Source organism: Mesoplodon densirostris, chromosome 11 (assembly GCF_025265405.1).
Source record: "Mesoplodon densirostris isolate mMesDen1 chromosome 11, mMesDen1 primary haplotype, whole genome shotgun sequence".
Classification (NCBI taxonomy): Eukaryota; Metazoa; Chordata; class Mammalia; order Artiodactyla; family Ziphiidae; genus Mesoplodon; species Mesoplodon densirostris.
Genome location: NC_082671.1, coordinates 28,544,365 through 28,556,878, shown reverse-complemented (window position 1 = coordinate 28,556,878; position 12,514 = coordinate 28,544,365). Strand labels below are relative to the sequence as shown.

Here is a 12,514-nt window from a genome sequence, read left to right as displayed (position 1 = left end):
ACAGCTTTACTTCCTTCCTGCTTTTATTATTTTAACTTCAAATAAATGGTTAAAAATATAAGGTTTATCAATATGCTAAGTTGTCATTAAAATGATTTTCTGGCCTAATGACGATTCTGAATTCCACATTATTTATCTCTCTAATCTTGTATATAGCAATCATTTCTAAGGCCTATGGCATTTTCTCATTATTCAAAACTAAAGAATTTAAGACCACATAATAGTATTCTCATTCATGTATGCTGACTAGCCTTAGAGTTGCAAGATGTGTACAGTGTCTATAAAGTTGTAGAAAGAGTCAGAATGTGTGAAAATGTCGGACTTTTAGTACATGATATGCCCTTTTTGACAGCACATCAAAATGGAGCAAAAAACATAAAGATGTTCATACTTTAACCCAGTGATCTCACTTTTGAGAAGAAAATGAAATAGATGAGAAGTTGAATGCATGCTATTCCTAACGGCATCTTATAACAAATAATGGAAAACCATCTCAGTGGCTAACGAGAGGAAGTAGTGATTAATGCAATAACAATATCTGAAATAGAATCTATGATACAACCTTTAAAAATAAAAATAAGACTAGGCAGTAACATAGAAAAGTTTATGATATCTGTTAGTGGTTTCCACAATGTAATGACAATGATGTAAAATAGATATTAATGTAAACATGCATCAAATAGTCATATATAAAATGAAAATAGTTATTGATATTTATTATTAATTTTAATCGTACTGATATATCACTTTTAAAATTAAAATACAATAGGGTTACTTATTAATCACAGAATTTCTTTTCTAAGTTCTAGAAGATAGTGCTACTAAGTCCAGTTGGAACACAAAAAGACCTGTGGGTTTTATTTAAGTTAGGTGTCCTGATGAATCAAGACCACTTTGGTGACTCACGGATACTTCCAAAGGGGTCTAAAAGAAGAGGAAAAGAGTTATGAAAGGAGGATCGTCCAGGAGAGTTGTTGCCTTTTGTTTTAGGTGTACATTTTGGCTGTTAAGGCTCTTCTAACTCCTTATCACTACCTATGTCCTCAAACATTCTTAGAATGTTTAACTTCTGCTATAAATTTCCACACCATATCTTTTAATCCCGATCAGTAGGCTGACTTATGAATCAGATAAGGAAAGTACAGTATTAGAGATCCAAAGGCTGAGGTTTCCAAAAAGGAATTAAGGTAAAATTGAAGTAAATTAAAAAAATTCTGTGGCAAAGGTGGCAAACTCAAAGGTTACAGTAGGGGCCGGAAGATAACAGAAACAAGTGCAGCAGGCTGGATATAAGGAATTGGGAGCGAGGGGCCCTGTGGTAAACTGCAGTTTGCCCTGTTTAAAAGCAGCAGGCACTACATAGATCCGACAGGTTGCTGACATGCATGAATGCACACTTAGGGCTGCCAGATATTCAGAATCCTTCAAGGGAGCCCAGAAATACAGGTGTTCAGGTGAAATCTCCTGAGTTTCTAACTGTTGACAACTAACTAGAATTAGTTTTACTTTTTCATTCCCTGCAATAGCCTAATAACAGCTGCCTTTGGGCTTATTTTGTTTCACAGAATTCCTGTGTACCACCTCTGACCTATAGGTAGCATGCAGGCAGGGATTTCCCAAAAGGATGATCTTTATCTGCCAGGAGTCACATTTTCAGTTGAGGCCTTTCATAGAAAAAATAAAAAATATTAAAAAAAGAAAAAAGAAAAATGCTAAACAGTGAAGCTAAAGTAAGTTGTGAGCATGCTGGTAAGCACAAATCAATAAGGGCTTACAAACTATAAGAACATTACGCTAAGACCTTAAATGTTCCTGAGGAGCAAAACCTTAGAGGATTTTACTTTTACATTCTCTATAACTGAGGAGACATTCTGAGTCACTACAAAAGGAGATCAGCCCAAAAGGCTTTTTATAAAGATGGCTCCCTTTACTGAAATTACATTAAAAATGATCAGAAGAAAATGACAAAATTTGACCAAGACGGAATTGCTATGAGCTACCAAACTGCAAATAGGACCTGACTGTGTGTGTCCTGTGTTGTGCCTGTTGCTAGTTTCCCTTCAGCTATCCCATTCCTTCCAACTCTCATTTTCCATCCTTGGCTATTAAAAGGAGGTCGCTGGAGACTCCTAAGAAATGATTGTGTGGCTGAGTAAAGAAGGAAACCGAAAGAGAGGTATAAAGGCATTTTTAACTTTAACCATAGGAATTTACCGTCATTAAAGTTAGACTCTGCGGATGGGTGGGAGTGAGTGGCTGGAAGGAAGGGGAGAGCTGTCTATTCAACTCATCATTTGCATCACATGCACCCAAGGAAAAAATGTTTACCTGGTGGAGCCACGGTTAACCTTTTTTCCTTGCTGAGCCGGTGCCCTTGGATGAATTCACTCATGGAAGGGGGGCCCTTCAGAAGAAATGACTCTGTGGAGGTGGGATCAGGGGGAACTCTTAATAAATTCTGTAGGTAGGAAGCCCCTGAAGTCCTGGGACGGCTCTGATCACAAAGGGAAGGTGAAAATTGTCTTGCAGGAGATCCAAGAAAATACATATAGGAAACAAAAAAGTTTTACTTTAATTACCTTTCAAAGCCTCACCAGTGACAACATTATTTATATTGGCATTTAAAATCTTTTAACAAGTAAACCAAGATTTTCACTAAATGTTTAGTTTCCATACCAGGATACAACCCTATTTGGAAACTGTACTGGATACTGGAAAAGAGGTTTATTATAGTTAGTCAGTTTGAATCACAAATAGAAAATATTTATATTGTTTGATTCTTAACTGAAAACTCCTAAAATAAAAACTTTACTATTAACTGAAAATACAGGGTAAGTAATTCAACATCCAGGACTCTGGAAAAAGGTCATAAAATCAAGCCATTAAAAACCATACAAGTGACTTTTGAACAATATTCACATACCAAATGAAAAAGCACAAACACCTGCTTTTAAGAAAAAGACTATACATATTCCATTCTATTTGACCTAAATAGAGACATCTCCTTTCAGTCAGTCATCAGTTTTCAGAATATGGACAAAAGTTCCCCTAAGAGAACACATTCATATCCTTGCCTCGTTAGAGAGAAGCTGGTAAATAGCACCATTGCCATTAAAACTATCACCCATGTAAAACATAGCTTCATTCTTAATATTGACCTTTTTGTCTACCAATTTTTAGGTTGGAGGTAAGGGAGAGGCATATTTATGCATACAAGGAACAGCAAAAATGTTAACAGACACTTGAAAAGTATATTATGGTTAACCAAGAGATGGGGTGTGGGGGACAGAAAGGAATAAATAAACACAAGTATCCAAAGGTTTTAATTTGGAAAAACCAACATGGGCAAGGCCCATTTATACACCCACTCCCAGTTTTTCCCTTCCTTTCCTTCCTCCATCCTCCACAATAAGAGCACATTAACTTTTGCAGTTAACTAAAATCTGGCCACTGCACCATACTATGAAGATCGCTGCATGCATACCTTTTCCTCTGAGTGCCACTGCTGACCCGAATGTTGGGTGTCTGTGGGCCCTGACTATGCAGGAGGTAAGTGTCTATGGTGGGCACGGTGACTGATGCCTCCCCACTTACTTTAGGGCTGCCGATCTTGCTCTTTCCAAGTTTGCCTTTGCTGCGACGGGACTGCTCATGGTCAAACTCTAAGTCCTCCAGCCGCTGGGTCAGGGCGAGTTTTTGCTGGATAGCCATTCGTAACAAAGTGTTTAGAGTCTTCTTCTCATCCTCTGCAGCTGCTAACTGTCTCTGCATCTCATCCAACTGTGTGACATATTCATCACATCTGGAACCACAACAGAAAAGTGGTCAGGAGAAAATCTTGGTGAAATTAAGTTTGGAACTTAAGTTGAAAGTAATGAATTTTACTGGAATTTAGATATTTGGAACACTGGTCTTCCTAGACCACAATGGAAGTAATTTATTACAGTAGAAAACTGGAAACAGAGCAGGTTCAATAACTGATGGTTAATCTATACAATGAAGTATATATGGGGACATTCTTAATAGGTGGTATCTTAAACCCCAGAGACAGTTATTGTGGTTGCAGAAGAACCAACAGTAAAGTCTCAGGTAATGTTCACAGCATTGTAGATGTGGTACAATAGCTTTATAGTCTATGCCTGTAACATGCAAAGGAATAATAATATTTGTAAAGAAAATATGTACTTCTTTATTTATATTTATAGGTTTTATTTTAATTGAGTACAGATTGTAGTTGCTATTGTTTTCAATATGGCAGATATGCCTGAATTAGAAACCTGAGTATCTTCAATGATTTCCCAACCAGATGATAAAGCAATAGGTGTCAAAGAAAACCAAGATTCGCATAGGGTTCAAAACAGATATAGCCGGCTGTCAGGAACATCTTTACTCAGGTTTGATACTTGTGCTGCAGCAGGAGGATAAGTTCAGTGGTCTTTTTTCTACCAAAAGTAACACCTAAGCATATGTACATTTGGAAGGAAGAATTATTCACACAATTATTGAGTTTTTTCTGCATTTATTTACCCACTAGGATAGTAAGAACTCTCCATGAATCAGAAGATAGTTAATGACTTTCTGGAGTTACCCAAAATGTATTGTACAAACTTTGAAATTAACACAAGACTTTTGGTATTTTAAAGAAAGAACAGACTTTGTAGTGAAAGAACTTGAGATACAGGTGGGGCCCATTTTCTTTTTTTAAAAAATATAATTTAATTTAATTTTTTATACAGCGGGTTCTTATTAGTTATCTATTTTATACATATTAGTGTATATATGTCAATCCCAATCTCCTGGGTTCCATTTTCTTTAACACTGAATGTCGAGAAGCATAGTAGGAATATCATAAGAAAAATCAGGGCTTAGTAAAATAAAATGTGGATTTCAGGACCCTGGATTTATTTTAATTGGTTAGAAAAAAATATTTTTAAAAATACTATGGAGTAAGGCAGTTAATATACCTGAAAAAACAAATTTCTGTGAAAATGCATTATTTGAGGATAATAATTCTTATATAAACCAGATCGAGACATTAAATGTCCCTTTAAAAATGTTTTGATTTCCTTTTCAAAGAGGAGGGCATTGTGCACCAAACCCATTCTCCATCCTGCCGCCCTCCACCGCCATAGTGGCCAGAGGTGTGCACATTCTACTCCCCAAACTCTACTGTGCTCAGACCCAGAAGTCAGTTCCCTTCAGTCCTCCTGTAACCTTGTGGTCTCTTAGGGACTCGGCCGCCTCACTGCCATTTCCAAGAGTCAATAACAAAGTTTGAGTTTGAGCCTTTTCTCTTCTGACACTAAAAGGAAGCTGGACAGATTCCAGGGCCCAGGATTTTTTTTTTTACAATATATCAGCTACACGTAAGTAATTTACTGAATCTGTAAATAAAGCATAAGCATAGTTATGCTTTGTGAATTTTGTACCAAGTTTGAATCATAAAATATAGAACTTTTTTTTTTTTTTTTTTTTTCCGGTACGTGGGCCTCTCACTGCTGTGGCCTCTCCCGTAGCGGAGCACATGCTCCGGACGCGCAGGCTCAGCAGCTATGGCTCACGGGCCTAGCCGCTGCGCGGCATGTGGGATCTTCCCGGACTGGGGCACGAACCCGTGTCCCCTGCAATGGCAGGCAGATTCTCAACCACTGCGCCACCAGGGAAGCCCTATAGAACTATTTTTGTTTTGGCACTGAATTGTGACAACAAAAAGGAAACTGCAACACTATTTTGAACACCTCAGGATTTTGAAAACGTTGAATCAATAATTCTTAACCATCATTTCAAGTCTAAAAAATAATATAGTGGTGCTTCATAACAAAACTGGTGGGGGGAGGTAGTAACTAATATTTGTCTAAATTATTAGTTGGGCAGTGTGAAAAATTTGTTGATACATATAATTACATTTTAGAAATTATAATTTAATTCACACTATATTAAAGTAATTAGCTGATATGAATATTAATCTTCATTACAAAGTATCTTTTTCACACAAATACTTGCTAATGATAAACACTTTTATGTATACAGAAATAAATGTCAGTGGTGATAATGTAATATTTAGCTATTTTAGGAAGTGGGTTTTTTCCCCCTTATTGTAGGTTTTTTTTTTTTTGTCTAATTCTTTTGGGCACATAAGTCTCTAGAAAAAATATCTATTAATTTAAAAACACTTGTATGGGGAATTTCTTGGGATTTCAGTGGTTAGGACTCTGCTTCCACTGCTGGGGGCCCGGCTTCTCTCCCTGGTTGGGGAACTAAGATCTGCAAGCTGTGTGGCATGGCCAAAAAATTAAAAAATTTTAAAAATTAATAAATAAAAACACTTGTATGTAGAAGAATTGCTTGACCCAGTGTGTCCAGTAGAGGGCTCTGGAAAACAGCACAAAAGGTTTTATCTTAGATTTGTCAGAGTGGAACCTCATGTATTTTCTTTACACCTTGCCCTTTTAGATGGCAGACTAAGTAACACTCACGATGCACGAAGATGAACATGTGCATTTTGAAGTCTTTTCCCCATGTACCACAGCTAATCTTGCAAGAAAAACTATTACCTTGTTGCAAACATTGCTCTCAGGGATGAGAAAGTTGCTGCATCTTCTTTCAAAGCCTTCAGTTCATTTCTAAGTTTCGTCATAGTTTCAGTCACCATTGCTTTTTCGTTTTCATATTTGTTCTTGAGATTAGCTAATGCCACCTCAGCTGTCTAAAGCAGAAAAATCACAATGCTTACAATTTTCATATCAGGAAAATCTATCATACAGATTCTTCATGCTGGGTCTATTTCTTTCATAAATAAAAAGTGAAATTGTCTAGGTTGAATTTTATATAAACATATATATGTACTTTGGACATAGGGCAATTTTTTTTATGTCAAAACATAAATGTGAATCTATAATGTGGATAAACTGCCCTAGAAGCCAGCTGTGAACCAGTCACTATCAAGAGCTAAGGGAATGATAGTAGTTCAGTAAATATTTAATGCAGATTATTGAGTGTGGGATTTTCAGATATGAAGGGAGCCAAAATGAAATTTTATACAAGAAGGGTTTTATCAAGGAGAAGTTAGTGAAGAAGCACAGCTCCCAGTCGAAATACAATAGAACTCAAATATTCTTTTGTCACCTGTGCTTGGTGGGTCTGAAAGATATAGAATAAAAGACACAGGTCATTGCAATTTATAACATGAGTATGACAAACTATAAATCCATATTATATATTTAAGGAAAAGAATTAACAAAGAATCAATTATTTCCTAAGTCTTTGTATACAACTTCTTCAAAACAATAAATTATAGTCAAATTCTTCTTCACAATCTCCATAAAATCAGATTCCAAAAAATATATACATATATTTTAAATATAGAATGCTTCACGAATTTGCGTGTCATCCTTGTGCAGGGGCCGTATTAATCTTCTCTGTATCGTTCCAATTTTAGTATATATGCTGCCAAAGCAGGCACCAAAATATTGAATGAATTAAAGTATTTGTTTGAATTTGGGATTTGGGCATGTTTAAGTTCTTGGAATTAAGAGTGTTTCAAATTGAGAACTAGCCTGACACACAGTAGGAAATAGAAACAAACAAACAAAAAATGTTGGCTAAATCAATGCATGAAATCAATGTATATTTAGGGACTGCCTATTTGATGCATAGCCCCCATGGTATTCATATTGAGGCCAAACTGGAAACACACCATTTTTACAAACTGTTAACTACAGTTTTCAGAATGTGTAAAAATATTCAATACTAATGAAAAAAGCCCATTACTAATGAAAAAACTCCATTAGTAATGGGATTTCCCAGGAAGACTACTGTGGTTTTTTAACATTTCTTTTTGTGCTTCAAGTGGACTTCAAGTCCACTTCAAGTGCTTCAACTTTCTTCTACAAAGTGCCAATCCATTTATAGAGATAAATGGATTCTTTTTTAATTAAAACACTATTGGAGGGCCTCCCTGGTGGCGCAGTGGTTGAGAGTCCGCCTGCCGATGCAGGGGATACGGGTTCGTGCCCCGGTCTGGGAGGATCCCATATGCCGCGGAGCGGCTGGGCCCGTGAGCCATGGCCGCTGAGCCTGCGCGTCCGGAGCCTGTGCTCCGCAACGGGAGAGGCCACAACAGTGAGAGGCCCGCGTACAGCAAAAAAAAAAAAAAAAAAAAAAAAAAAACTATTGGATAAGGTAGTTTGTTAATGTTTTTATTCCAAAGTCGTAACTTAATAGTTTTTTTAATTTTTATTTTTAATGTAACTTAATAGTTTTGATTGTATTTAAATTCAGATTAAAACGAGAGGTTACTCATAAAATAGTTTAGTATGTTCTGTAGTGCTATAACTCAGTAGAAACTTTAGAAATGTTATAGATTCAGAAAGTTATCCAGAATGCAGAAATCGACCTGGGGAAAAATGGCAGTTGTTTAATTTTTTAAAAATTTAGACACATAATCACTTAGAACAGATAGTTAAGTTTAAGTTGTGAAAATGTAGATGTAACAAGTTTGTAAACACGTGGAGCTACATGGTCAGTTATCTAAGGGGAAAAGAGGGAAGTGACAGAAGAGCAAGATCTGAAACAGACGTACAAACTCATTTATTGTGAAAAATACCCCAAAGGACTCAGCAATGTTTGTAGATTTTTGTCAACAAAATTGCACAAAGCTTTTTCGGAATTAAGAAAGTGTAAGTATCTCTAACCCTTTAGCAGATTTGCTGACATCTGCATTCACCACATTCTCCCAAAGTTGATTTTCTAAATAAAAAATCTTGTTTCCAGCCACAGAGGTCTAGATCTAGGATACATTACTTACTTCCTTTGCAATGTTCCCGTAAATTGGATTACAGCATGTACAATATCAAACTGTAATTATCTGTTCTATTCTGACATCCCCAGAAGTCTGTGAGTCTTTTTCTGGAAGGCAGGGACCATATACTGGCCTTCTTTGAATCTTTAGCATCCATCACAGTTTAGTATACAGATGGTTCTTTGTAAACATTTACTTATCAGAAGACACTGTGCTTACAAAAAACCGTAAGGTATATCAAAAGTCATAGAGAATGCAGAATGCCTGTTTTAATAAAAACAGGAAGATTCTCTTTTTTTCCTCTATGACAGAATTCTTAGCTTAGCCTTAATAATAAATATTCCACAACGTCTAAATATAGTGGATGTCATCTGTAGAGACCTGAACTATTTATGGCACACAGCATCACAGCAATAGCCCTAACATCATTAAAATGTAAACTAAAGGCATGGCTAGAAATGTGTTTACATTTAATTTACTGAGACCATCTGGGCTGTGACACTAATGTAATGCAAATGGTACCACAAACTACTATGAAAATAAAATTCAGCCAGGAATGCTTTGAACTGCTCTGAATTCCTATGGCACTGTTTATATCACTCTAAAATGCTCGATGATAGGTACTATCTTGTAAATAGTTACAGGCATGTATTGAAATTCTACTAGATTACTAGTCATTTATTTTTGCATCCCTACTTACTACCTGCCATGAAATATGGAATCAATGAATGCTTACTGACAAATTAGTCTCTCTTGGCTGATCAACCATGCTTATCTGTACTTCTATGTTAATTAAGCATCTTGACACTTCTATAGATCTAGGTTTCTAGGTCAGTAATATTCAAACTTCAGGAAGAAGTCAAAGAAGTTATTTGAATGGCTTGACCAAGAATGCCCAGGATATTATGTCCTTGATGAAGGTCTTCTAAGCCTTATCTAATACGGTATTAGTTATTCATGACCACTAAATCATTGGGTCTTTGGAAGGATATGGTAACAAATTCTTTATTCTGACCTCAAACTGGAATCAGATCTCTCACAAATTCTTCATTCACCCGAATCTTTTCTAATTCCCTGAAGTGATAGCACAAAAATAAGGTCCTATTTTGCCTTTAGATTTGTAAAAAACATGTTTATAGAGTGCAAAGATTATTACTGCTTGTGGTATAGACCTCCAAATTCTATCAACAGGTTTATGGGAACTGAAGATAAAGATGGTAGAAGGCTGCAATGTAGACGGCATGATAATGGTATGGTTTCCCCCAGTTAAAGGCAAAAGGGAAAGGAAGTCTGAATCTGAAATTAACTTTCACTCTCCAACACTAGCATTGCTCACATTTGCAGGAAGGTATTTGATGTTTTGTTGCTTCTTTTTATCAATACCCTTTATTCAGCACCCTTCTCAAAGGTATCTTTCAAGTCTCACTTTCCAGAGAAAATAACAGGTTAAAAATATTTTCCCACCTATATGTCATAGCACTGTCATCCAGGTAAAGCTTGAGGGTGAAAACCAAATTCAGACATCAAGGAGATCTAGGAGTTAGGTAGGATCATGTGGTAGCATTCCTACTTACGCCAGAAGGACAAGATCTATGGTTAGGAAAAATTCTCTACTGCTTAAGCTCTCACTGAGGTGAATTAACATCCCAAGTGGACCTAAATTTCAGATATGTGGTTAGTGGCAGAGTTAGTGCACATTCTATTTTATCTCTATCTCTACCTCTCTCTCTAGAGAGCTCCCCTCTGTTTGCTCTAGCTGCCTACCAGGGTGCCTTTCTTGCTGCAGTCTCTGCCTGGTGTAAGCTTCCATGCCAGACTATTCTGCATTCCCCCATCTCCTATTTCTACACTCACTGATCGCTGGGCTCCAGGTAAGTACCGCCTGGACTGCCTTTCTACATCTGCAGCTGGATCTTCTCTGTTCCTGCTTTAATTTCCTCACCTCTACCTCTACTTAGTAGGGCATAGCTACTCTCCTGTTTCATCCATTCACTTCAAAGAAATTATTACATTCTGATGTAATAGTTTGTTTTATTCCTCTATGACCAGGAATCTGAACTCTCATCCTGATGGTGGTGGACACTCAAAAACATTTAGGAATAAACTAGTTAAAGTGTTGGTTAGCATGGCTCATTAGTAGAATGAGATCACCTGTTTGTTGGCTTTCAGCACTGCCCTCAGTGTGGCGATCTGCTCCCGTTTGGTGCTCAGCAGGGACTTAAGCTTGAGGATCTCTTCCATGAGGGCTTCTTTGTCTTTATCAATCATGGGGGCCAGCTCCCGTGCTGCAGCTCTTTGACGAGACAGTTGCAAGGACCGGTCCACAGCTTTCTGCAGATGTTTGATTTGGTCCCGGATTATGGCATTAAGGTTGTAGATATTCATTGGTTCTTTGCGGATGTCACTTGTGTCTAATACTGGAGATGATGGTGGGGCAGTAATAACAGGAGAGATGGTGGGAGTCTTGGTTGGACTTGGTTCTTTGCTGGCCTCTGTGTTTTCTTTTGAAACTGGTTCAGGTGAGGTCCTTGTTTCTACAGGGGATGACACACCCCGCCTGGCTAACCGTGGAGATAAAAGTCCCCTGGGATCATCAGGCCCTTTCAGGCTGCCACTACGGGTGACTCTACTTTGCCTATAGTAGTCCAGCATGACCCTGTTAGGGGTTTCATTATTACACAGACATACATGATGGTAAAGCTGAGCTAGCTCCTCACTAAATGTCACCAACTCATCCTGGGCTGTATTAAGGGTATTGTGATTTTCATTGGCTATGCTGGTCATCTTTTGCAACTCCTTCTCCATATGGGCCATCTTCTCTCCACTCTCCTTGGTGGTCTTCTCAAGGCTTGTAATCTGCTCATCATACATTTGGATCTTACTCTCATACTTCGTCTTCTCTTCAGTATAGTTTTCTACAGATTTATTATATTTCTCCTTTAAGGCCTTAATTTCAGCTTTCAAATCGATCACCTCAGTTACTGCTACCCTGTATTTGCATTCAAGGATCTCTAAGCCATTGATGTCCACCTCGTAGTCATGGGTCTCCTCTCCCGAGTCCTGGCCCTTTTCCCCATCCAGCTGCTTGAGCTCCTTGCTGCTCTGCAGGCCCCTCATGGCATTAACGTGCTCCGTGAGCCGGTGCACCCGTTCGTGCTGCTCCGTCAGTGCCCCCTTGGTGTGTTCCAGCTGCGTCTGTGACTCCTGGAGATTGGCCAGAAGAATGGCCTTCTCCCGTTCTACCTGCAAGGGCAAAAGAAAGTCTCTGAATGACTTCAAGGCAATGCCAGTGATGAGCTTGACCCATTCACATTTGGACATGTATATGTTTTAAAAATGCAGAAGAGCCCATGTTTCCATTACTACAAGTTGAATTGGAGTGTGTTTTCTTATTTCAGCAGTACTGGTAAGTCAATCAAAAAAGTACATCATTCCAAAAGAATTATGCTCTGCATATTTACCCATCTAAATTCTCATGCATTATACACAAGTCAAATCTGGGCAAGCTTCAGTTTAATAACGTATAAAAGGAGCATAACAATGCCTGTCTCATAGGGACATTTGGATGATTCAGTAGGTCAGTGAATTTAATGCTCAAGGTATTATAATGTTAGCTGTTGTTAACATTTGGGTAACTGTGGTCCAATTCCCACGACCAAAATGCTTCTACATGGCAAACACATCTGCTTTACAAATTTGTATTTGTATGTGCAA

General features: G+C 37.7%; 1 protein-coding gene and 1 non-coding gene across 15 annotated transcripts in view; both read right to left on the bottom strand.

The window, feature by feature from the left end:
* The window catches only part of BICD1 (BICD cargo adaptor 1), a 206,304-nt gene that overhangs the window by 30,510 nt on the left and 163,280 nt on the right, over positions 1-12,514 (bottom strand). For 4 of the 14 annotated variants that reach the window (XM_060112196.1, XM_060112195.1, XM_060112197.1 and 1 more), the window contains exons 5-8: positions 10,952-12,043; positions 6,555-6,706; positions 3,485-3,802; positions 2,329-2,522 (exon numbers count right to left, since the gene is read on the bottom strand). In XM_060112196.1, the coding sequence (XP_059968179.1) occupies positions 2,329-2,522; positions 3,485-3,802; positions 6,555-6,706; positions 10,952-12,043 (1,756 nt within the window). Of the gene's footprint in view, positions 1-2,328; positions 2,523-3,432; positions 3,803-6,554; positions 6,707-10,951; positions 12,044-12,514 lie in introns of those variants that run through there. The other 10 variants (XM_060112199.1, XM_060112200.1, XM_060112203.1 and 7 more) reach the window with 7 other exon arrangements.
* LOC132499696 (U6 spliceosomal RNA) lies at positions 7,356-7,458 on the bottom strand. The gene has a single exon (XR_009533925.1). It is a non-coding gene; the product is annotated as a U6 spliceosomal RNA (small nuclear RNA).